This window comes from Oculina patagonica, chromosome 7 (assembly GCF_052425735.1).
Source record: "Oculina patagonica isolate OP01 chromosome 7, crgOcupat, whole genome shotgun sequence".
Taxonomy (NCBI): domain Eukaryota; kingdom Metazoa; phylum Cnidaria; class Anthozoa; order Scleractinia; family Oculinidae; genus Oculina; species Oculina patagonica.
Window position 1 is genome coordinate 451,586 of NC_135764.1, and position 24,563 is coordinate 476,148.

Consider the following 24,563-nt stretch of genomic DNA (forward strand, 5'->3'; position numbering starts at 1 on the left):
GATTTGAGATCTAGAATTTTCGGAACATTCATTGTAATTTTTTTTGCTTGCCTGCCTTTCCTAGGATTTTCGAATATCTAAAAAATGGTATAATTGTTCATTTTTAACGGATTTTTTACTCTAAAAAGGTCACCTAGAATTTTCGGGAGCCTTTCTCTGGCTGGAATTTTCGTAAAGGTAAGTTTTGATCCCTATAACTTTCGGATCACTAGACTTTCAGCTAGGAAATCCGAACAGATAAAAAATTTTTAAGGCATAAAAATATGCCTATATCTACCGTTTAAATACTAAAATACGTTCAACGGTGCTATCTTTAAATGGTTTTGAACTATATTCTCGATGGGTGCCCCTGAAAAAGCCTGTAGAATGTTCAAAAAAACATTTAATGCCAGTTATTAGGCTCCCCGTATCGATAAACTCTGTCCACATGATCAAAGACAGGCTAGCCTATTTAGGGAATCAGTTAATCGGGGACCAGCACAAAGAACTGGAAAAACGGCAAGTGTTAAAGGAGAGGGCTCTAGGACAGCAGACGCCCTGACCGTCTCTCTACATACAGCTAACCCTCCTGGTTTTTTTTTTTCACTTGCCATTCTTCACTCTGTTCTCCAACTAACCGAATGCCGGAAACAAGCTTAAGACTGCATCCCTGCTAGACTTAACACAAATACTTCTTTTACTAGCGTTTTTTTCCTGTGTGCTGAGGATTGCCAACTGGTATAGGCATTCTTTGAGAAAAACAAAGTTGACAAGGTAGCTTACAGACTATTTCTCTCCTTTCCATATTCTTAAAAAATATTCTGCTCTTAACCATCTCATGCCTTATTTGAGGATAGGTAAAGTGGGTGCATGAGAGGGTGTAATGTTTTGTAAAAAGGTGAATAAAATAGTATACGTATGCATTGCTGACCTATTTTTTATTTCATTCCACTCAAAGCCACTTTAATGCCTGCCATGCCGGCTATGGTTTATAACTGTTCAAAACAAATTATATTTCAATCTTAATCTTACATATATATACAAAGATGCCACGTTAAAGTAATCAAAATCTAGAAGATCACCAATTTTGTATTGAGGTACCACTTCTTGATGGAGTAAAAAATTAAAACTCTGTTGATTCATCCACAAAAACGTGTCCAATATCTAAAAAAAATTCCCCCTAAATAAACATGAGAACATGTTTTTTTAATTATTATCCTTCGTATCTGAGAGGTTTGGTGACTGGTACGGGAGACCAGGAGATTTGGTTTCTATCCAGAAGAATTGGCATAAATGTATATACCGCTATGTTTATAACACATTCATATTTCAATGCCTGCATTAATTTAGCATTATATAACTTTTAGTATGTTTGATGTGACACACTATACAGCATATTATTATACAGAACTAGCCATATTTTGATGTCCAATATTATAATATATTAGTAAAAAGTACATATTAGATATTCCACAACAATAGGTTTCCATTGTCATAATATAAGTCTAAATTTAAATTTTTAATATAAATTATGTACAAGTAAGAAAGTAAGTTACATGGGTTCGTTAGATGGTCAGTAAGTTTATAAGTCTTTCTTTGAAATTACTTAAGGCTAAATATTAAGTATTTTTGGCCGTTTTGAAAAAATGGTCTGATAGATTACGAATATGAACTAAATCTAGCAAAAAGGTTTTGGTTCCATGTTTAAGGAGAGCGGGCACTAATAATCAAAGAAAGTTTGCAGCAACTGCAATGACATGCTTCTTTCACGCTTTTGAACTCGGATACAAGATAAACAGAAGGGTTACAAAGTTCAAAAATTAATTTAACAAAAGTTATTTAGAAAACTAATATTGACAAACACAGTGCCACCAAAAAGTAATTTCCATTTCTTACTGCAATGTGCGCTTGTTATTTCTAGGCAGACTTAAAACTTGTAGTAGGGTACACAAATAAATAAATTAAACAGTAGTAGCTGATCTTGTAACCTGCCAATCACAAGCTTGCTAGCTGCAACAGTTTGAAAGGTGAAACAAAATGAAGCATAGGCACTCCAAAGTTTGGAAAACTGTTTTCAGCCACCTTATTATATAGGAGCCATGTCAAGATATTTTTACTCATTTTTCCAGTTTTAAAAATTACTCTCAAATTGAAAGAAACCTCAGAAATAATTATAGTTTTCGCACCAAATAATACAGTAAAACCTCTTCTTATGGACACCTCTATAATTGCACACCTTCCTATTATATACCTGCCAACTTTTTCTGGGTCAAAGGCGTGAGATTTTTATCCCGAGAATGCCAGCATTTCCGAAGACGATACGACAATATACGAAGTTTTCCGAAGTATTCCGAAGACGTTCCGACCATATCCCGATCCCAGTGCGTGGACGTGTTTTGCTACCACGACCTCGTTCCCAATGCTATTTTTTGTCAAAGCTCTGCGATTTCGGGAAAAGGAACGTTTTTGTTTCTCAGATTGGTTTGAGTTTACATTTTATTGGAAAGTGTGTCATTTGTGGTTGTAGTAACTCACATTTTCGACTAGGCGTGAGAAATTGGTTCGTAAGCGTGAGTTGGCGTGAGATCGAAGTTTTCAACTCGCAGGCGTGAGACTCACGCCCAAGGCATGAGATAGAGTTGGCAGGTATACTATTACAGACATTCACTAAGTCTGACTAAGTCTGAGAGGGACCAAAATTCATATAAACTCTACCTCTATAATACAGTCACCTCTATGATACGGACCCTCTTCCCTGTCCCTTTGGTATCTGTATTAAAGAGGTTAGACTGTAATTACCCCAAAATAAGCAAGTATGGTTACAATGTATTAAACTGAGGAAGATTATGACACATCATGTACAGCAAACTGTCAGCGATGGAGGTAGGTCCTTAAACTTACTTTAGGTTTGACTTTGAGTGTAAAAGGGTTTATAAGTTAAATTCTTAACTTCGATCTACTGAATGGAACTACTGGTCATGACGGTTGTGCCTTGCTTATTTACTACACCAGCACTGCTAGTGTAAGCTGGCGGCGGAGCCTGAAATGCATACGCTGGAGGTGGATATGCTGCGTAATGAACATTTGTGCTGCCTGGCATGACGGTGACTGGCGCTGGCTGAGGATAGGCAGGGTAAGGAGCATTTACCCTCATCACATTCACATTTCCAGCAGTAACGACAGCAGGGGATGTTGATGCAACCACAACCTGACGTGGTCGATAACGATAGCGATAGTACCACCAGAAAATGAAAACAATCACACCAAATGTCACAATAGTGAACCTGCAAAATTAAATAAGTTCTATTTTACCTTTACGTTCCAAGTATGATTATTTTCAGCTTGGCAAAGGGGGGGGGGGGAGTGTAAGTAAAGGCTGTCGCAAGCCAAGTGGCTAATCTGGCTGGTGGACAGGCCACTGTAGCAATGATTACAGGTCAATGCCACTGAGATATTATATAATCCTCGATAATCCAACACATTTCTGGCAGTAAGTAATTCAGTTTTCTGAGGATATCCCAGATCACTGACTCCTGAATTACATGAGCAACTTCCCAGTGTTATACTTCTCTTCTTAACTAATCTCTTTGAGGGGTGTCAAATGGTGAATTGGAGAGTTTGCAAGACAGCAAACTCTCAATGATAGCCCCACAAAATTTTTATAAACTGAAGTTGGTCAAACCATGAATTTTAACCCCTAAAAGGTACGACAATCACTACTGTCCCTTTTATATGGCGGTTGCCCCCCCCCCCCCTTAGTAATGTAAAACAGTTTGTTACACAGGATCACACACTCACCAGAGGTACCACCTTGCATACACGTACGTACAACAACTGCGAGTCCCACAACAGTAAGCATTGCTAGAACAGCTTTTGAAAAAACAATGACAAAATTAATTCATCAACCAAAGATGGAACATAATAATTTTAACTGGTCAACTTTCTTCCAAGTGGTTCCAGACAGGTAGTGACACTACTGCTACCCTAGTACTAATAATTAGAGCCAATCAAAGGCAGGCAATGAACATGAAAATGGTTCACAATGATTGGCTACTGGTACATGGCAAAAAAATATTCCATAAAATAATAGCCTTCTCACATAACTTTTGATAAGGCTATGTTTCCAACAGCTTTAAATTAATTTAAAGTAGCATTTGCCTTAGTATCTGTGCAATGGTTTTAATGTTAATAACCAATTTTTTTTATCTTTACCTGTAATAGTAAGTTACAGTTTTCCCCCGCGAGTAACTATAGCTTGTGTAGGTACATGTTTTATATCCATATGACTGAAATATAGGACAAGCAAATAGTTATATATATAGTTTCTAAAGCTTTTTTTTAACATGAATTCATCTATTTTTTTTAACTTAATATTGTCAAACACTTTTATCGTGAGCCTCTAGCTCGGGAGACCACTCTGGCTGGGCAACCACTCTTCATGCTTTTGACATTAAATAAATAACCTTTTCCTTTTAGAGTCAATCAGGTGATCATTACCACTTTTAGGGCTGATGGTTTTACATATTCTATTGTTTTTTAAACGACTGGTTACTGACTCCTTCACATAATCCTGCCTCATTATAGTTGCTTATTGGGTAATGATATACGTCACAACAATAACAAATAATATTATGTAATAACAATAAAAATAATGATGATGATAATAATAATGAGGTTTTCTGTGATGCATTTAAATTTTCTCAAAATGCTCACAAGTAATATACATACATTTTGTTTTTATATAATAATATTACATCAGAACATAAATTTACATTTCATTATAATTTTCTCAATATATTCAAACAGCACTGAACGCACTGAAATCTCTTTCAATTACTAGATGTGTTTTGGACCTGGACTATACGGATTCATTTGCACATGAATAATTAAAGCTACTGAGACCATTACAGCAGGCCTAGTCTTTGCCCACAAAAACTTGATTGCTTCTCTACAAAAATGATAGGGTCTGGACTAAATTTTTTGTGGCTCTGATCTGTACCAAAATTTTTCTGTCCTGTAAACAGCCTTTTATACTCCCCTGGCCCATGCCCAGGAGGGGGGGGGGGGGAATCCCTATAATGGCCTATACAGAGTGGCTCCGCCCGAAAGGGTTCCTTTTAAAGGCTTTGGGTATATGAAAGGGTATGGAAAGCTGTCATTTAGGTATTTAGAAGCTGGCCTTTAATTGAAATTTTTTGAACATACAGACACAATTTATGGCGATATTATTTTAAATTATTAAGTGCTTCATGAAAGTGACGAGAAAACATCCTGTTCTAAGTCTATGTCATGTCTTTTAGGCATATGAAAGGGGTACCTTTTTCAGTAAAAGGTATACCAAAGGGGTACAATTTCTGTCAAAATGGTATTTAGAAGGTGAGGGGTTAGAGCTCGGGGCAGAGCATCCCTGTATAAAACTTTTTTGAGTACCCCCCCCCCCCTCTAGCACCCATGGTACCTCTCATAAGCCACCACCTCCCCCAAGTGACCACTTACAGATGGACTGTATCTCCCATGTCTGGACCCCAGATGTAACACAGCTGGTACTTTCATTTCACACTATTTTATTAATCGGGCGGGGCCTGGGCCCGATTCATAATCTGTGTCAGATTTTGTCGTTTTTTTTTTTTTTTTTTGTCGGTAAATCGTTCCAGAACCTCGCGGCCCAGCCGATCCCTTGGTCACGGTCACGCAAGTTTTCATTACTTGCGAAATATTATGTTCAAATCGTACAAGTTTTAATGTTCACTCCCTGGAAGCTGTGTTACAAATTCATTCCCGTCTAATTTTACGAGTACTCTATGCTCTGTTAAACGCGAAATATATATATATTTTTGTGTCCGGCATTTAAGTCTTGACTTGGAGCGAGTACTGGAGATTCGCATTGCAAAATCTTGCTTTCTTTGCCATGTCCAAACTATTATTGTGAACGCAATACCAATTAATAAATTCCACGGCTCAGACACGCACAATTTGTACGGCTTCAAAACTTTCGAAATTCAAATACTTTTCGAAACATTTCTTGGTCTTATCTTGAAAAAAAAAAAATCAATCTGAAACATCTTTTTGGAGATTCTTACGTTTGTCTCAGAGCGAGTACTAAATATTCAAATTGTGAAAGCTATTTTCGTAGTAAACACTACGTCATTCACGCAATTTTGTCTTCGCCGGAAACTGCAAGCGTCACTGCAGTGCATTTGTTTCAGCCAGACTCCACTTTAAAGAAATTTTATGAGGAAGAACTGTTTTATTGAAGCGTTTGACTCAGAGTGAAAACAAAACGCCGTATTACATACCCGGACTGTACTGAATACCGCAAAACAACGCAGTTTGACATGTACAAGTGGTGCAAGCTAAATAAAGAACCATTAGGTCATGACAGATTTCAAAACCGCAGTGAGCTGTGATGCAATAGCATTGTTGAGCCGGCTCTTCTGTCACGGTCACGCAAGATTTAATATTTAATAGCGATCAGCTGATCACTTGCGTTTAACATGAACACTTTGCTCTCTGAAATGTATAATTTTGTTTCATTCCATATTTTACAAGAAGAGAGGGCTGAATATAATCACATAGAGAAAACAAAGACCGCTTGGACATGTCCAAGCTATTTAAAACTACCACTACGTCAGACCCATGTCACGCGATCTCTCGCTTGTAGCTATAAATAATCATTCACCTATTTTCTGTTTGAATACTCTGCGCTCTGTTTGTGTGAAATACTTATTGTTGTGTTACTCAAGCGTTTGGCTCGGAGCAAGTACAAGTCGTACAATTTAGCCGGAACGTGTTAAATATTGCAAAACAACGACTTATTTTCTGGATATCCCAATTTTTGTTTTGAGTTTACGGTATTTTGAGAATCGAAACGTTATCGAAATGTAAGTTGCAAGCTCAGCAAGAATGTGTCAAAGCACGGGATACACCTCATCGCGGAATTACCAAAAGCTTGTCGGAAGACGCTAAACGGAGAAATACAATGGGATGGCCTTAGTCTACTCTTTATTTTGGCGTGATTTGGCTTTCTTTTAAATGAACTGGTTTGGGTTATTTTATTGAACATTTGGAACAAAATAAATATTTGCATGCGTAAGCAGGCATTTTTCCGGCTAGGCATGTGGTTTTAAAAAGAATCAAAGATCTCTTCGAGATATCGACTTTTTTTGCATGAAGTTAGTATGAGTAGAAGGTTTATCCTGGGCATTGTTGTTCGAACATATCATGGAAGAATTCAAACGTCTTTCAGTTCAAGCATTTTTTTATTTTCGCGGAGTAAATGCTGTACTTGTCAGTCGCGACGGCTGGGTGCTTTGCGACTCATATACCTTGGCTTGGTTAAAAAAGGTAAACTTTGACGTTTGCCTTTAACATGTTTAATCGAAAAAGTTGTTTCCTTTCGAGTTAGAAAGATTTCTACTCGGCTTAATGCAGAAAAATAACGCCTGATCGCAGGTTAGGTTACGCACGACAGAGTTACCTTTTGTCTCGTCACGCAATCTTAACCCCACATTGAGAAGTAAATTTTCGTTTGGATATTACCAAAAGCCGCTTCTCCTCGTTACTCTTTACCTTACGGCTACACATCCCATTTCTAACGACTACATTTCCAGCAAAACAGTTGCTGTTTATTTTTCTAATGGCGGTGCATTAACTTCTGAACGGAAGAAACGTTTAACGTTTACTGCTTCCACCGGAAGTAATTTCACAAGAGGCTACAAAAACACTTATAAATATCACTTAACACATTTAATGATGTTGCAATTAGCGAAGCGCACTAATGACGTCACAGACTGATTTGACCCCGGGTGTGAGTCAAAAATCGGACAAACAAACCGCTCTTAGCCTGCGTAGCAGGCGTTGGCGGCCACTTTGGAGGCATATTTAGCGATTGTTTCACAAAACCATGGCCAGATTGGCTCGGACTTCGGAAAGCCTTACCTGTGCAACGTAGAAAGCTCAAACCGTGGTTTGAAACAAAAGGTTTGTCAAACAGAGCGATTATTCAATAAATGTGTAAAATGTTTTACTCTCAGTTATTGAATGGATTATAAAGGCCCGATTTGCTGCCGGGATTTTTATTTTTATGAGAAATGCAAAACTTTTACACTGTTCTTAGTGGCACATTTTGCAACACAACAGAGCTAACCTCAGATTTATGCCACCACAAAATTACACAAAGAAACGCTCGTCCGATCGGTCCCCTTGCCTGACCCGAATATTTAAAGAGGTCAATTTCGTTACACAATTGTCGCGGCAAATACTATTTAATATACACTGTTCGAGCTCGGCAGCTGTAGCTGCAGTCTGTAATAGTAATGGGGATCATAAATAATAGCTTTATTTAAATCAAACCCGCCGTCAATTCCATTAGAAAGGCGTTTGAATAGCATAATATTTTCGCCCTCTATCTATCATGTGTCGAAACAGATCGGATGGCCGGCGATCAGTGCCGTCAAATTCGGGAAGAATTCTGAACTTCTTGCAGCCGACGATCTTTCCGGTGCCTAAATGAAGCAAACATACAAGTGCTATCCTTCGCAATTATATAATTCGATAGTAATTCGCTATCCGCCGCTTAAATTTCTCGGCAGCCTGAATAATTTTGCAGTGGAAATCAACGGTGTCATTACCGGATCTTCGACTAATAAATTCAATTTTGGGCCATTTTTTGGATACTTTCAATCTGTTTTTCACTTACTAAAGCAAAAATGTTTGAAATCTATCATTTTTCGAGCCTTTCGAGAATCTCGGCCTCAAATTGTGCCTTTCTCGCCCTTTTTTTCTTGTCAAGAATGCGTCCCCTCCATACAAAGCCTTTGCTAAAACTAAAATTGTTGTCCGACTCACGCAGGGGGGGGGGGGGGGGGTATCATGTGGCGAAATCTATTTGCGGGCCCAAGAGAGGCCCGCAACCCTAATCTTGACAGTGGCCAGCGGATTGCGTTTTACGCGTGCGCGCCACGTTTATAAACCGAAAAGAGAAGCGGAAGTTGAAAATTTTTGTTCTTCCACTAAGCACGATCGGAATGCGAAAATGTGTCAATCACGACAGTTTGTCGTAACACCGGAAGAGAAAAATCTGTTCTCCAAGAACGAATGCAAAAAATAAGTTAATCTCACAACAGCTTGTCACATAAGATCTAAACCTTCTGTCACATGGAAGGAGTTATGTGTTGCTTATTGTCGAGAAATTCGTTATAACACTGACAACATAGCGAGTTAACCGACTGAGAAAAATTCACATCCCGATCAGTTCACACCGCGTGCTCGATTACAATTCCCAAATCGACAATCAAAAGATAAGTTTGATCGGTTCGCGGCAATAAGCAAACTTATTAACATGCATTTCCGTTACTCGGAATAATTGTCTTTTGTCCATTTTATCATTTATTTATCGACACAGATAAATTACGGGAAAGCGAATGATTCCAACAATGGTTATTGTCGAGAAATTCGTTATAACACTTACAACATAGCGAGTTTACCGACTGAAAAAAATCACATCTCAATTCACACTGCACCGCAAAAATCCTTGCGTGACGCGTTGCTCAGAATAATTGTCTTTTGTCCATTTTATCATTTCAGTCATTAATTTAACGGCACTGCCTACCGGTACCTTGTCTATGTGCGAAGGCCCGCACTTTTTAACCTGTGGTTACTACTAGTTTTAGTAATAGTGCGCTTTGCTAGCTAGATGATGTTGCAATTCTAAATTGTGCAACTCAGCAGAAATAATCAATTGTCACGAAATGAGTTCCCTTTGGTTAACTATTAGCAACGTTTTAGTGTGTTCGTGCGGGTAATGTTTGACCTCCTGACCTCTTTCAGTGCTTTGGCTAAATTAAAGGCACGGCGCCGCACAGTAAAATCTTTAGAAAAGCAGTCACTTGAGAAACACACAAGTCGTGTTTGCGTTAGTCACGGAGTGAACGTGACATGAATTTCTGCCTAGCCGGAAAAATGCCTGCTTGCGCATGCAAATATTTATTTTGTTCCGAATGTTCAATAAAATAACCCAAACCAGTTCATTTAAAAGAAAGCCAAATCACGCCAAAATAAAGAGTAGACTATAAAGGCTATCCCATTGTGTTTCTTCGTTTAGCGTCTTCCGACAAGCTTTTGGTAATTCCCCTGGCGCGATGACGTGTATCCCGTGCTTTGACACATTCTTGCTGAGCTTGCAACTTACGTTTCGATAACGTTTCGATTCTCAAAATACCGTAAACTCAAAACAAAAATTGGGATATCCAGAAAATAAGTCGTTGTTTTGCAATATTTAACACGTTCCGGGTAAATTGTACGACTTGTACTCGCTCCGAGGCAAACGCTTGAGTAACACAACAATAAATATTTCACACAAACAGAGCGCAGAGTATTCAAACTGAAAATAGGTGAATGATTATTTATAGCTACAAGCGAGAGATCGCGTGACATGGGTCTGACGTAGTGGTAGTTTTAAATAGCTTGGACATGTCCAAGCGGTCTTTGTTTTCGCTATGTGATTTTAGGTTAAATTAATATTAGCGCCTAAAGACTTGTACTAGTAAAAATTGCGTTCTTAATCGTTTTAAACTTCGCTGCCTTCTGTAATACTTTTATTCGTCCATTATATTTCTAATTTACAGAAATGTCATATATCTGCTAAAAATATTAATATATAATGACTGGAGATCTTAGCAAGCTCTACTGAGCTTTTCTAAAGAAGATCCCCATATGTTAAAAACTAACAATAATATAGCAGATGGATATAATTTCTATAAATGTAGAATCTAACACGGGTTTTGCTATTTTTAAAAATTAACTATAATCTAGCTTAAGGAATACATATGATTTTGCACATAGACTTCGAGCGCTGAACCCCTTACATTCTTAATTGGTTATGTGACGTAAGATTTGGGCTACTCACGTTTTTGATTCTTATATAATGTTTGTAAATTTGACAAGTCACGTTTTTTCTACAAGAACGGAAGTGCTGAAGCACAACTATAGAGTGACACTTTACAAGTCACGCGCTTTGATCACCCACAGCGGAAAGTATTCCCTTGAGAAATTAAAACAGTCCCTTGAGAGTTAACAAGAATGCAATCCCTTCCGGTTCAGATTTTAGCCCAGGTAAACGCTATTCTTCCTCTTTTTGCTTGTAAACAAGCAAAAAAAGTCGAAAAAAGATGACGTGGTAAAGGAAATTCATGTCACGTTCACTCCGTGACTAACGCAAACACGACTTGTGTGTTTCTCAAGTGACTGCTTTTCTAAATATTTTACTGTGCGGTGCCGTGCCTTTAAGCCAAAGCACTGAAAGAGGTCAGGAGGTCAAACATTACCCGCACGATTATAAACTGCTTGCAGTTCTTGTTATTTCTACTGCTTGTTGGGACTTGAGTACTGTACTGGTAGAATTCAAGAGGCTTAACATTTCCATGCGCTGACAAACAAAATGCGAAATATAGGTTCATGCAAGCTCAAAGATGGTTAAAAAAGTAACCATTTTTCTTTATTTATCATAAGATCACGTCAATTGTCTGTTTATATGCCAGCTAGCTGTCAACAAATCGGTTGAAATAAGCATGGCAACCCACAAATAAACAGCCAAATAAGCTTTAATATTGTGGTATAAACACGTTCTCGCATTTTCCATCCATGGAAATTCTGATTTCACTTCGCGTTGCTAACGCAGACAATTGTTGTTCTCACTGTTTAGCCTTTTCCTGCCCTTTGTCAAAAGCTTAAAGAAGCTCTACCCAGAAACGTGTACATGTACATGTATTCACCGAGAATTGTTTGAATCAGCTTGAGCAGATTGTATTTACAAAAACACTTAAAAATTTTAAGCTGAAAGCACAACAGGCGGTGTGCGGACATAAAATAAAACATCATTTAATAACACTTAAAAAAAATTAAAGCTGGGGGAAGCTGCAAGCTTATTGCGTGTACAAAACTCAAAACATTTTAGTTGTTTCGTGAAAGCTTACCTGTGTCAAAACAAGCAGAAATACCAAACAAACGAAAGCAATCTTCATACTTTTAAATCGTCATCAACGTTGTATGTTGGTAACTGGAGAATCTTTTACACTTCTTCACCAATACACAAGGAATTTTCACCAGCACGTAAATCTCATTCCTCCTTCCGCGTTCCCTTCTGTCAGCTCTTGTGTCCTCGAAACACAAAAGGTATTCATTTTCCGATTATGGTCTTCTTACACGATCGTCTTCCGATTTTTTCCGAAGATTTTCCGAAGTTTACCGAGTACATTCTGAAAGACCATGGCATTGTGGGATTACATTGTTCAAACAATATGGCGGCTCGATTCCCAGCTTCTGCCTCAATGCAGAAAATGGCAAATAATCCCCAACAAGCCTCTATGTTTCAGCGTTCTCAGTTCCAACAGTCACCATATGGAATGGCGGTAGGTTTTTGGATGTTTGATTTCTTTGGTTTGCCTTTAATTTCCGTGAAACCACACCGCTGTTGATAGCCAGAAACACACGAGGGAATTATTATGTATGTAAGTCTCAAAGGCCGGGAAAATGTCATTATAAAGTTAAGCTCATATTAACGCATTACCGTATCGAGTTAGCTATGATCATGGAGATATTGGTCTTTTGGCTCTATCAGGTCAACATACAACGTTATCCATTGTAGAACACTTCAGTAAAATTATTTTGGAAAATTAGACAATAGTTCAATTGATGTCAGTCTTTATACTATGCATGTATGTTGTTGTAATTCCGAGTATTGCACTGTATGTAATTTACTATATGAGTATAAAAAATTTTGGATAATAAAAGTACACAGTGATGATCAAACAAATATACAGCAAAGGGAAACTGACTTACAGTTGAACAAAAGCATTATCAAGAAAAGTAGTCGTGTACATGCATGTGGGGAATATGTTATAAACATGTAAATTGTTGTCCTTAAGAGCTTAAGGTTTCATTAATATTATAAATGATAACTAAGTTCTCACATGTATTTGTTGGTGTTTCAGCGTCCAGCCAGCAGTTCTAGTGCTGCCATGGCAATGCGAATGCAGGGAGCTTCAGGTATGCACCCTTATGGTCCAAACGTACCTCGAGCTGGACTGGTTCCAGGAGCTGCTGCTGCCATGGAGCAGGCGAGACGACGGCAGGATGCAAAAAACAGGAGAAGGTTTGGCTAAGACTTTTTTGCAACTTTTTGACAAGAAATAAGCGAAGACAAAGTTCCTCCAGCCTGTTAACTTTAAGTTGCATTTGAATGATGATCTTGTAGATAATCAGAAACCTTGTCACTTGTATTACCAGTTGAGATTGTTTTTATTTTTATTTTTTCAGAAAGAAGAAAATGGCAGATAAGATCCTACCTCAGAGAGTGAGTGTCAAGTCGTAAATAAGATCTTTACAGATTCATTTACTTTAACTTCACTGTAATTCTGTCCAATGAATTGTTCACTAACTTGATTGTTTTCTTTGTAAAAGGTCCGTGACCTTGTCCCAGAATCTCAAGCATACATGGACCTGCTTGCGTTTGAAAGGAAATTGGATGCCACTATCATGCGCAAGAGATTAGACATCCAGGAAGCTCTGAAAAGACCCATGAAGGTAATAACGTGTAGCAAGATCAAAACAAAGAGTTTCTTTGGGTTGAAATAAAAGTACTTTTTTATGGAAGTGTTGTTTAATTGATCACTCCACGCTAAGGCCTGGTTCACACGCGACATAACGACATAACAGCATGGACATAACGACATAAGAAAAGAACTGTACTTTTCTTTATGTCGTTATGTCCATGTTGTTATGTCGTTATGTCGCTAGTATGAACCAGGCCTTTAAAGCAATCATTCAGTGAGGCATAAAAGCTTCACCAAAGTTACTTAATAGACAAGTTGTCATTTCCCTGTACACACTTAATCAAACTTGTTTTCATGTGGTTTTAGCAAAAGAAGAAATTAAGGATCTACTTGACAACAAACTTTTACATGCCACGACCAGATAATGAAGTAAGTACCAGTGTTTACTATGGTTTTTTTTATGTACAGTATATGCTTGGTTGTAAGTTAAGGAAAGAGTGTCTTATTGTTGAATTTGTTTTGGACTTACTGCTTTTCTGACCTAACAAAACAATAAAATAATTGCTGGCATTAGGCTCTCTCAGGAGACACAGTGGCCTACCTAATGGTTAGCGCGCTGGACTCCAAGCTGAAAGGCCTGGGTTCGAGCCCTGGCCGGGGCACTGTGTTGTGTTCCTGGGCAAGACACTTTACTTGCACAGTGCCTCTCTCCATCCAGTTGTATAAATGGGTACCTGCAATTTACTGCTGGCGGGTAACCCTGCGATGCACTAGCACTCCATCCAGGGGGGAGTAGCAATACTCCTAGTCTGTTAATGCTACAGAAACTAAGCTCCAGCTGTATGGGCCACTTGACTCAGACACAGACTTTACTATTAGGCTCTCTAGCCCTTAAACCACATAAATCATTTACTAATTTGAAGGAATATAATAATAAGTACAGCTTTTTTATGGAAATTGTCTCTAATTTAATCTAAAACATGAGTGAATCATAACACCTGTAGGTAGTAATTTCTACATTCCTAATAATTGTGATTTCAGGATGAAGAAAATATTGTCCCTTCATGGGAATTGCGAGTGGAAGGTCGACTTTTGGAAGAGGTATTATTTGTGTATACTTTCACAGGAAAAATAATAGTTAAAAAATGACATTGTTAACAATTAAGCAATAAAGAGCACCAGCAGTGCTTCTGGTCAGGTTGGTTTGTTGTATGGTGGCATATGTTTTAGGCAGCACGAGGAGTTTCAGGCAGTGTTGTAAGCCGACAGCTTTCTTCATCTAGTTTTTTTTTTTTAATAAGCAATAATGTAATTTATGTACAATGTAGTAAATCATGGCAGCCATTACATGTTTTGTAGCTGCCTTAAGAAGTGCATTGTGTTTTGCCAAGATACCCTTTCTAAAGAATTTCTTGGTCAATAATTAATATGGAAACTTTTATTCACTTCAGCTAGTTCTGGTTTTTATGTATCAGTTCTCTTGTTTATAATATTTAACGAATTTGCATTCTACAGAATAGCTGTGAATTAATGAGGTCTTCCACCAAGAGAATCCTCAGCTGCAGCTGTAATTTCAACAAGACAGAGCATGAAAGCTTAAATAAATGTACAACAACCAACCAAACATGCCATGCTAACTTGAAGCACACAACTTTTAGCTGCCTGTCTTGTTTGTTATTGATGGTAAAATGTAAATTAATTTAGCAAACAGTTGATTTTGCCAAAAAACACATTCACTTTACCTTCAAATGATTTTTTTTAGACTCAGCCCCCAAAGACAGAAGGCCCAAGACAGAAGCGAAAATTTTCTACATACTTCAAAAGTCTTGTTATTGAGTTGGACAGAGAATTATACGGTCCAGACAATCATCTTGTAGAGGTAAATAACACTGCTGAAAAAGTTAATGTTACATTTAATGATAGACAGTTGATGAAGTACACATACATTCTGTAAGGATTTTTCAAGAAGTGACTTTTGTGGTTCATGTTTGCCCATGTATTGTAGCATAACATTATTTTTATTTATTTTGCAGTGGCATCGAACAAGTGCAACTCAAGAAACAGATGGTTTCCAGGTACTGTTGGTTTGGATTGCACAGTTGTTTTATCTTTTTAAACAACAACAATAAACTTTATTTCACATTACCATACCACCATAATCTGGCTCAGTGCAGCTGCAATCTTATTTCATGTTGTTTGTTGTTTTTCTTGTCCCCTTTAAGGTGAAAAGACCAGGAGAGGAAAATGTGAAATGCACAATCATGTTTCTGTTGGATTACCAGGTGAGTATACTTATAAGACAAATGTCTGCACCAGCTCACATGTCAGAAAACATGATACATGGCTTCTGATTGGACATATCATTTTCTCACCATTGGTTTACATCAGTTTGCGAACAATTTACTTTGTGGCTTTTCAGTGGGTAAATCTCAGTATGTGCCAGTATAATGATTATTAAAATATATACTTACAAGTTGACTAATGGATTTCTCTACATTAATTAGCCTCCCCAGTACAAACTAGATCCCAGACTAGCACGGCTCATGGGCATCCACACTCAAACAAGACCAGTGATTGTCAATGCCATATGGCAGTACATCAAGGTGAGAGAGTGCATGCTAGGCTTGCAGTAGAAGGAAAGTTAAATAAAGGGTGATAATTATAGGCTGATCAAGGCTGATGGCACATAGCTTGACTGACCTTGATAATTTTGAATGGCACAACAAGCTTCTCCATTATCAAATGTATGGTTTTGTTAATATAATGAAGTTGAATCTGATACATAATTGATTTCTTTGGGAGAAATAGTTTATATCACCAAAATAACTGAGAAGGTCCTGGTAGGTCAAATTTGTAAACTCTTTTTCCCTTGGTTGGAGACTTTTTTTATTGAATTTTTATTAATTATTAGGGGAAAAGAGATACATACATAAATACACAAAAAATAAAATAACGTGTTTTTCTAAAAAAAGAAAAAAAAGGACAGCAAAAAACAAAACAAAAATAATGTACCTACATAGAAGAAGAAAAATTACATGTACATGGCTGGAGTCTGTACATTGAACATTCTATACTACACAGCCACTCATTCTGTACAGTCCATGGCTGCAAATAACAATCACATTACGGAAACGCGCCCATTGAAAAGCGCCGCACGGGAAAATGCAAATAAGCTTAAAATTAAACACTGAGCATGCGTAACGTACTGTCAATCAAGTAATCCCCTGTGTAGGTCGATTTCTCAACCATTGTTTTGCTAAGACGGCGGAAATAATAGACGGTAATTTGTGGTTAGTCTTGGGAGCCAAGCGTAATTGTCAGTCGCCACTACTAGACAATTTAGCGATTAGAAATTTGTTGTTTTCACCTTTGCTCGGTGAAATTTTCACTCTGTCGATTGCCCACTGTTCTAAACAGTTGTTATCTTTCTTGTGAAAATGATTTCTAATCGGTTTAAATAAGATTTCCCGATAAAATGAAAGTAAATAACACATGCAGCAAATTAAAGCGGCAAATTGTTTACCACGCGTGCCGAAGCGGCGAGAGCCACGAAATATTCGGTTGCCTTCTTTCCAAAGTGTTTCGCTTTAAACTTAACAATAATTCTCGTCGAAATTTTCGCTACAACAAAGATATTTTCATGGCTTTTGGCGAGCAAACCTCAAACAAAACTTGGACTGTGCTTTCACGATATTCACGCGTGATCGGCCGCTAAAATATAAACAACTTTATGCAAAACTCGTGTTAAAATTTGACCTGCGTATCACGTGGCAAATTTCATTCGGTTTAGAACCGCTTTCTCTTGTTGAGATAAAAAAAACTGCCTTCTTCACAGAAATCCGAGCTTTAAACAACAAGATTGACTTGGAAAGTTGCTCAAAACAGACTGGATTTCCAAAATTCGCACGATGTGTACGGCGCTTCGAATTTTGGTCGTGAAATATTACTTACGAGGTTTTGCATAAACTGTTCGATAAAAAGAGCTTGCCGACACTTCCAAACAATCGGCATTGTCCTCTAAAGGACTCAGGGGCATAGCGTTCAACTCCCTTTTGGGAATTTGTCACTTCAGGATCTAAAGAAACCGAAACTGTCGGCAGCTTTTGCAGTCTCGTTTCCAAGACTTGGTGCCCGCAAAACGTCATGGGTACCCCACTTTTCCCGGGCGACACGTTTCAATGGGCGCCGATCCGTAATGAGACATTGGCAGACCAAAAATTGCTCATGTCCGACAAAATCCCAAGTGTGGTCGGACATTATGTCCGGACAATTTTCTGATGGTAAATCATTTTATGGCATTGTTGAGTAAAAAACTGGCCAACCACAATTTTGTTTTGTCCCACCAAGAAGTTGTCTTAGTAGGACATATGTCCTTTTAAGTGAAAATAAAATTATTTGCAGCCCTTTAGTCACATAAAAGCTGAACAGCACTAAAATAATGAGTACATGTATTTCTTAATCTGTTTCTACTCCATTAATTCTAGAGTCATAATTTGCAAGATTCACATGAGCGAGAGTACATCAACTGTGACAGATACTTCCAACAGGTGAGGACTAATCTCAACATGCAAATTCCCCTCAGCTGACTTCCATAAATTTCTTATAGAATGAGTTGGGAGAATTTATATCTAGACAGTTAATGTTATTTTTTCCCTTAGTGTTTAGTTTCTATATTTTCATAAGCTACACCATTGTGTTTGTGTTTGCAGGCCAAATGCGAAAAATTATGTAGTTATCAGTGTAACAGCTGATAGGTTAATTGTGGAATTTCTTTTTCAGATTTTTGAATGCAATCGCATGAAGTTTAGCGAGATTCCTCAGCGTTTGAGTGCCTTGTTGTTGCCACCAGATCCCATTGTCATACATCACCTTATTAGGCAAGAGTAATAGAGCATATGATAATTATTAGTTAATTAGTACCATATTTAGAGAGGAAGCCACTTCAGTTCTAGCTGTTTTCATGTGGATCCTCTATCCAGGTCATGTTCCAACATAGAAATGTTGCTTTCTCAAGAGGGGGGCAACCAAAGTGCCCAGAGATAAACCCTTGGGCAAAGTGAGAAGCAACAACAAACTCAACGGCACCTGGCCGAGATTGAACCTGGGCGACATTATTGGGAGGCAAGCACTCTCAGCACTGTGCCATTCCTGCTCCGCATAGGATAAATGGGTTAAATGGGAGCACTATTTGCCTTGAGATCATAACATATGGACCAAGTCCAGCAAAATCTATGTAAAATGACCTACAGCCATATATTTTCCTGTCTGGACCAGCCTGCAACTCAGTTAAGAAATATTTATCATACATGTACCAACTTTATTGAGCTTGATTGAAATTGTCTTTGTGAATTGAGTTGTTTTCTTTGTTTCTTTATAGTAAGGATACACCCGAGAACAAAAGAACCACTTGCTATGATATTGAAGTAGAAGTTGTAAGTAACAATTCTACATTTTTTTGTTTGTTTGTTTGTTGCATGTTACTCTCCTCAGCAGAGGTCTCTTTTCACGGGGATAGATGAAAAGAAAGCACATAGAACCTGGGGAGAAGGGAAATGAAAGCACAGGGTACACTGGAAAGAGAGAACAAGAAAATTACCGTCATTCCCTACCCCTTCTCAATTTTTCATTTTTTGTGTGTTTTTTTCGCCCCCCACCCCCCACCCCCTCAACTGAAGGAACCTCTGCAGAGGTGAGAGTGCAGATTTTGTTACCTCAATCAAAAGTAGCAGATGAAACGAGTACATATATTTATCACTTTATTTTAAACCCCACTTTAGGGCACCTTCTTGGGTTAATTCTGCTGGCACAGTTTCGAGCATTATTCATTTCTTCAGATTCTAAAATCCACTTTGGTACATCTTCCATACGGTTTGGCTAAATTCTGCTGGCACAGTTTCTAACATTATTCATTTCTTCTGGCAGCGAGCATTACGCTGGCAGAAATTACTTATCTTCGAGCTAAATCTGAGCAGAATTCGGGCAGAATTCTGAAAATCAGTAACACTGAAACGCGATTTTTATGAGCATTGCCAGCTTGAATAATTCACAAACCATGAGCAGAATTTTTCCAAGCCAACCTTCCATGAGTGGAAATTGTGAAAATTGCGAAACACATCCCGGACATGCACTTATTATCTGATGTTTTGTCTTATCTTGTAGGACGACACACTGAAGGCTCAAATGCAGTCTTTCCTTCTTTCCACTGCCAGCCAAAATGAGATTGCTGCTTACGACAATAAGGTAGTACTACCGTACTTTATTAGTTTTGCTTTAGCTGCAAATAGCTACCAATACAAAGAATTGTCTGTTGTCGACTATTAGAAATGTCAATGTACTTTTAACTTTGCTGCTGCCATCCACAGGCTGTTTAGAAGAAATAATAAAATAAGTTAATGAGGGTAGCACATAACACTCTTACAACTGCCAAACCTGTAGCCTTTGGATTCCAGGTCGAATTTGAATTTAGAAATGTTTTTATGGAGGCAGGAAAACCAAAGAGGCTGGAAAAAACCTTCGGAGCAAGGACTAGAACCAACAACAAACAAGCGCTCTCACTACGGCGAGATTACCGCTCCCCATCAGTGCAAAATTGTACTGTTACATAAATTATTGTAATTATAATCTTTTGTATTGCAGATATATGAAACAGTTGAGACCATCAATCAGTTAAAAATCAATCGGGAATTTTTCCTTGGCTTTGCAAGAGATCCCCCGGTAAGAGAGTTTCTTTATTAATAATACTCCAAACAAAGCTTGGCTTTACAACGCTTTGCTCAAATTCCTTTGAAATTTTACAAAACTCTTGTTGCAACCTCAGTGCAAAGTAGATCACAGTATGTTACGTTACACTGAAAATTTTCTTTGTTTCTGTTTTCTAGGAATTTATTAACCAGTGGATACAGTCACAGAGTCAAGATCTCAAGGTACAGTAAATAAGTCGGGTTTACAAGGCGTTAGAACGCTTTCTAATTAAAGGAGCAATGTCACAGTATTTTAAGATATTTTTCTGATTACTTTCAAATTGAAGGAAACCTCAAAATAAAAGTTTTCTAACATAGAAAAACACCAACGGAGGAATAAAAAGCCGAAAATAAACAAGGATGGTTTCGACTGACGAAGATCAAGACGGATTACGAACGACAAACTTGAAAAAACTTGCTAGTTTTTTCAAGATGCGTTGTCCGTGACAGTTAATGAGGCGAAATCATCACCTCAGAAATCGACAAAGGATAATCACTGTTTTAGTAGAATTTTAACGAAATTTACTTCAAATAAGCTTTTCGCTTTAGCGAAATCACACGCGGACTGAATTATCATTTAAAACTTTCAGCCTTCTTACAGGTGCACATCTGTTCATTCAACAATAATTTCAAATTTCAAGTCGCGAAACAGTGACTGCCCTTCTCGGGAGTTGAATCATCCGTTAATATTTCTTTACTAATTTAACTTCCTTCGAGACTTCAGAAAAACGAGAACACGTGATCATTTTCAGCCACTGCACACTGATGGCTCAAAGTGTACCCGATAGCTCAGCCAATCAGATTGCAGCATTTGCATTGGAACTCTGGTAAAATCTCTACTAACGGCTATTGTAAATCCAAAACCAAAGAAATAACATCAAGCCAATGACAACACGCGGTACTTGATGTTCCTGTGCCATTATTTTAAGGTCATGACCGATGTGGTCGGAAATCCCGAAGAAGAGCGACGAGCAGATTTCTTTCATCTTCCTTGGTCACAAGAAGCTGTTTGCCGCTACTTTTACGGAAAGGTAATTATCACGCGTGTATTTTGTGACAGCTAAATGGGCTACGCAGTTGTCATGCGAGATATGTTTTATAACCGCGTTTGTGTAAACAGGGAGTAAGTGCAACAAAATAACTTTTTCGTTCTTCTCATTTTTCAGGTCCAACAGAAACGAGCTGAGCTTGAGCAAGCCCTGGGTATCAGAGGAACATAACTCTGTTGTAAAAAATTGTCTTATTAGGTTTCAATCCGCACGTGGCAATCACGTGAACACAGTCTCTTGGAATTCCGTGCGCTCTTGATGATCACGTGTTGTCGGTGTGATCACGTGCGAAGGCTTATCTAAGCAGCCCGAGCTGACTCAACTAAGTAAAAAAGCATGTCACGACCTTACTTGGCAGCGCAAGGACTTTGTAACTTCAGCCTTGTAATACACTGGCAAAACACTTAACTTCAAGACTGAAATACATGTAAGGGCCGAATCGCACTAGCGGACAAGTTTTAAATGTCATAACATTTTTTACGAAAACAAAATTGTCGCGACAAGTCAGAGACATTTTGAAGAAAACAAAAGGTGTAATTATTAGTACAATAGCTCTGCACGTGCTTCTGCCATCCCTGTACATTTCTCAGCACGGCCGTCTTGGGCAAACATCAAATATACAGCACAACGCGGTAAAAAAAATTTAAAACAATTCGCATTTAAAGTACGCGTGAATTCATGAAGTAGAATAATGAGTCGTCTCAAGATAACTTTTTCTTTTCTCATTCTTACATTTGGCCGAAACACTTCACTTATAAATATGCTTTGCCTCTCGCGAAAAGATTTTGCGGCTGGATTATGATAGTGAGAGCCACATCACGGTGCATACTATCCCAACAACTTTTGAGTGCGTGTTGTTTTTCGGTGCAATTTGGGCCAAACACAATAGCCAATCAACAACGTATTGTTATCTGGCATTACGAGGGGCATGGGAATGCGACTTGTCATGAATTGTCCTGCCTTGAGGCAGGACTTCGGCCCCTTTGATGATTTGTCCGTTTTGACAAAATTTGCCCTTGTCCAACAAGTCGTTCGCACATGTTTTTGCAATTGTTTGACAACATCTATCGCGCGTGCAACGCGGACCAATCATAAGACAACTGCTTCTTTGTTTTCCTGAAATGTTGAACAAGTTCTAGGTCTCAAAAAACGCACTCGCACTTGTTTTCTGTAACAAGTGACACGTTAATGATGAAATCTACCAATTGTTACAAAATTTGTCCGCTAGTGCGATTCGGCCCTAACTCGCATTATTTGTCCTTTTCTCTGCCTTGTTATTTTCCATGTATCTTGTATTTTGCGTGAGCTCTTCATGACTACCCCACCTCCCTTCTGTTAGGATTTTATAATATAGCATTTCTACCTGAATAATAAAAAACTTGAACATTAATATGTCATTGAAATTCTGTTTTGTTGTTCTTGCGACTATAAAAAGTGGTAACATAAAGCGATGATAGTTTATTGTGTAGGGGAGGGAGAAGCGATGACGCAGTGGTGAGAGCGCTTGCCTCCCACCAATGTGGCCCGGGTTCGATTTTGGCCCGGTGCCATTTGTTAGTTGAGTTTGTTGTTAGTTTTCGTCCTACACTTGCCCCAAGTCGACTCTTTTCTTTTTCCTCCTGAAAAACCAACATTTCCAAATTGCAATTCGACCTAGATAGAGGACCCGCACGAAAACCCGCTATAGGGTCGATGCGGCTTCCACTCTTAATATGTGAATATAGTAATTTATGAACGTGAAGGGGGGATTAACATTCGAGTGTCGTTTATAGTACTCAGGCTACTTATTCTTATCACTCTTTCTGACAGTCGTCGAGACTTCCATAATTTGCCTGTGAAAATACGTTGTCACGCTTTAAAGTATTATGACAAAAGTAGCGGATGATTTGGAACTACTGAAACTGTTCATTCAAATTTGTCAAGTGCGGCAAAATAAAACGATTCTTGTTATCCAATCAAGACGTAGTTCGTTTTGCCCAGGTTTGGCGTAAGTTGAATACACAGCCCTTAACAGCCCTTCCTTGTAAGAGACAACTTTCGTTTTCAACTGGCTTCTGAAATTGACTTGTGGTTATCTTACAAGTTATATTTGGCGCCAAGCCGTCTGAACCAATGAGATTCTTTGTTGTTAAGTTCCACGTGCCTACCTGCTGAAACCCTGCTTATGTTTGGCTTCTATTCATAATCTCCCCGAATGAATAATTCGACGAAGTTGGGCTTTCCTCGAAGGCCTAATTTCAGCAAGAACAAAAATTGCAAAGCCCTTCTCTCTCTCTCTAAAAAAAAACTTTTTAAGCCTCAGAGCTAGTTGTGTAATTTCTTGTTTACTACCACACATTTCTTCAACTTACAGAGCAGGTTCTTGATAGAACGCGTGGCTGGCCGCGTGAAGACGCGCGAGTTACACGAAACAGCTGACATTTGGTCAAGCAAGGCAATTTACGAACTTTTTAGTTGGCGAGTTTTTTTTCCTTCGCCTGCCTAATACTCAATGCATGTGTTGATACTTAGCAAAAAAAGTAGGTGTAACCAAATTCAGTTCAAACTTTCTTCTAAAGAGTCAAGAAGCAAGCGACAAGAATATTACTGTTTGCCAGCATTCTAAACTCGTTGATAGCACTGGACGCAGCTTTAAATACAGCTAAAAGAAAGAAAGCTGAAAAAGAAGAAAAACACTGAAGCAGCAAAGACATAGGCCGAGAAGCTAGACGATGGCTCGAAGATAATACTTGATGATTTTGCCCCGAAAGCTGCAATATTATTTGAGTTTTCGTTGGCAGGTTTTTATATATAATAGACGCCGGCAAAACATAAATTGCCCAAATAAGGTCAGAAGATCTTTGTTATCAGTCATCCGCACATAACAGATATCCTGCGGTATACGTAGCTTGCCAAGATTTGTCCAATTTTTCGCAAGGCGCTGCACAAAAAGTACGTTTCGTTGGCAATTTAATGGACAATAAAACAATTTCCCTGCTCAATCTTGCGTAATATTGTCTGATTTAAGCCAACTCGGCCTACAGCCTCGTCGGCTAAGTATCAGGCGAGATTCTGCGCGATTTGGCAGGATAGTTGAGAAATATAATAATCATTATCAGTGTTCTTAATTCTCTAATAAACACGACACGTGTGAGCAGTTGAAATGGCCCTCTCTCACGTATGCTCGATAACTCCCGTCAGAAAACCGTAACTTTAGGACAGCCCATAGCACGGACTAAATAACACGATAGATATTTGATTTTCCG

The 24,563-nt window shown here is 38.3% G+C and overlaps 2 protein-coding genes across 2 annotated transcripts; one reads left to right on the forward strand and one right to left on the reverse strand.

Annotated features, from left to right (window-relative positions):
- Positions 1–900: 900 nt before the first annotated feature.
- LOC144659956 (uncharacterized) lies at positions 901–12,168 on the reverse strand. The gene is made up of 4 exons (XM_078520490.1): positions 11,952–12,168; positions 4,192–4,265; positions 3,778–3,849; positions 901–3,263 (listed from the first exon to the last, which is right to left on the reverse strand). The coding sequence occupies exons 1-4, from the start codon at positions 11,997–11,999 to the stop codon at positions 2,936–2,938; spliced, it is 522 nt and encodes a 173-aa protein (XP_078376616.1). The 5' UTR covers positions 12,000–12,168; the 3' UTR covers positions 901–2,935.
- A 107-nt stretch (positions 12,169–12,275) lies between these two features.
- Positions 12,276–22,697, forward strand: LOC144659953 (SWI/SNF-related matrix-associated actin-dependent regulator of chromatin subfamily D member 1-like). Its single transcript, XM_078520485.1, has 18 exons — positions 12,276–12,386; positions 12,969–13,129; positions 13,294–13,330; positions 13,438–13,560; positions 13,896–13,958; positions 14,571–14,630; positions 15,292–15,408; positions 15,563–15,604; positions 15,752–15,811; positions 16,034–16,132; positions 18,014–18,076; positions 18,309–18,406; positions 18,907–18,961; positions 19,689–19,769; positions 20,166–20,243; positions 20,408–20,452; positions 21,199–21,300; positions 21,436–22,697. Exons 1-18 carry the CDS (start codon positions 12,276–12,278, stop codon positions 21,487–21,489), a joined length of 1,449 nt encoding a protein of 482 aa, XP_078376611.1. The 3' UTR covers positions 21,490–22,697.
- The last annotated feature ends 1,866 nt before the right edge of the window (positions 22,698–24,563 follow it).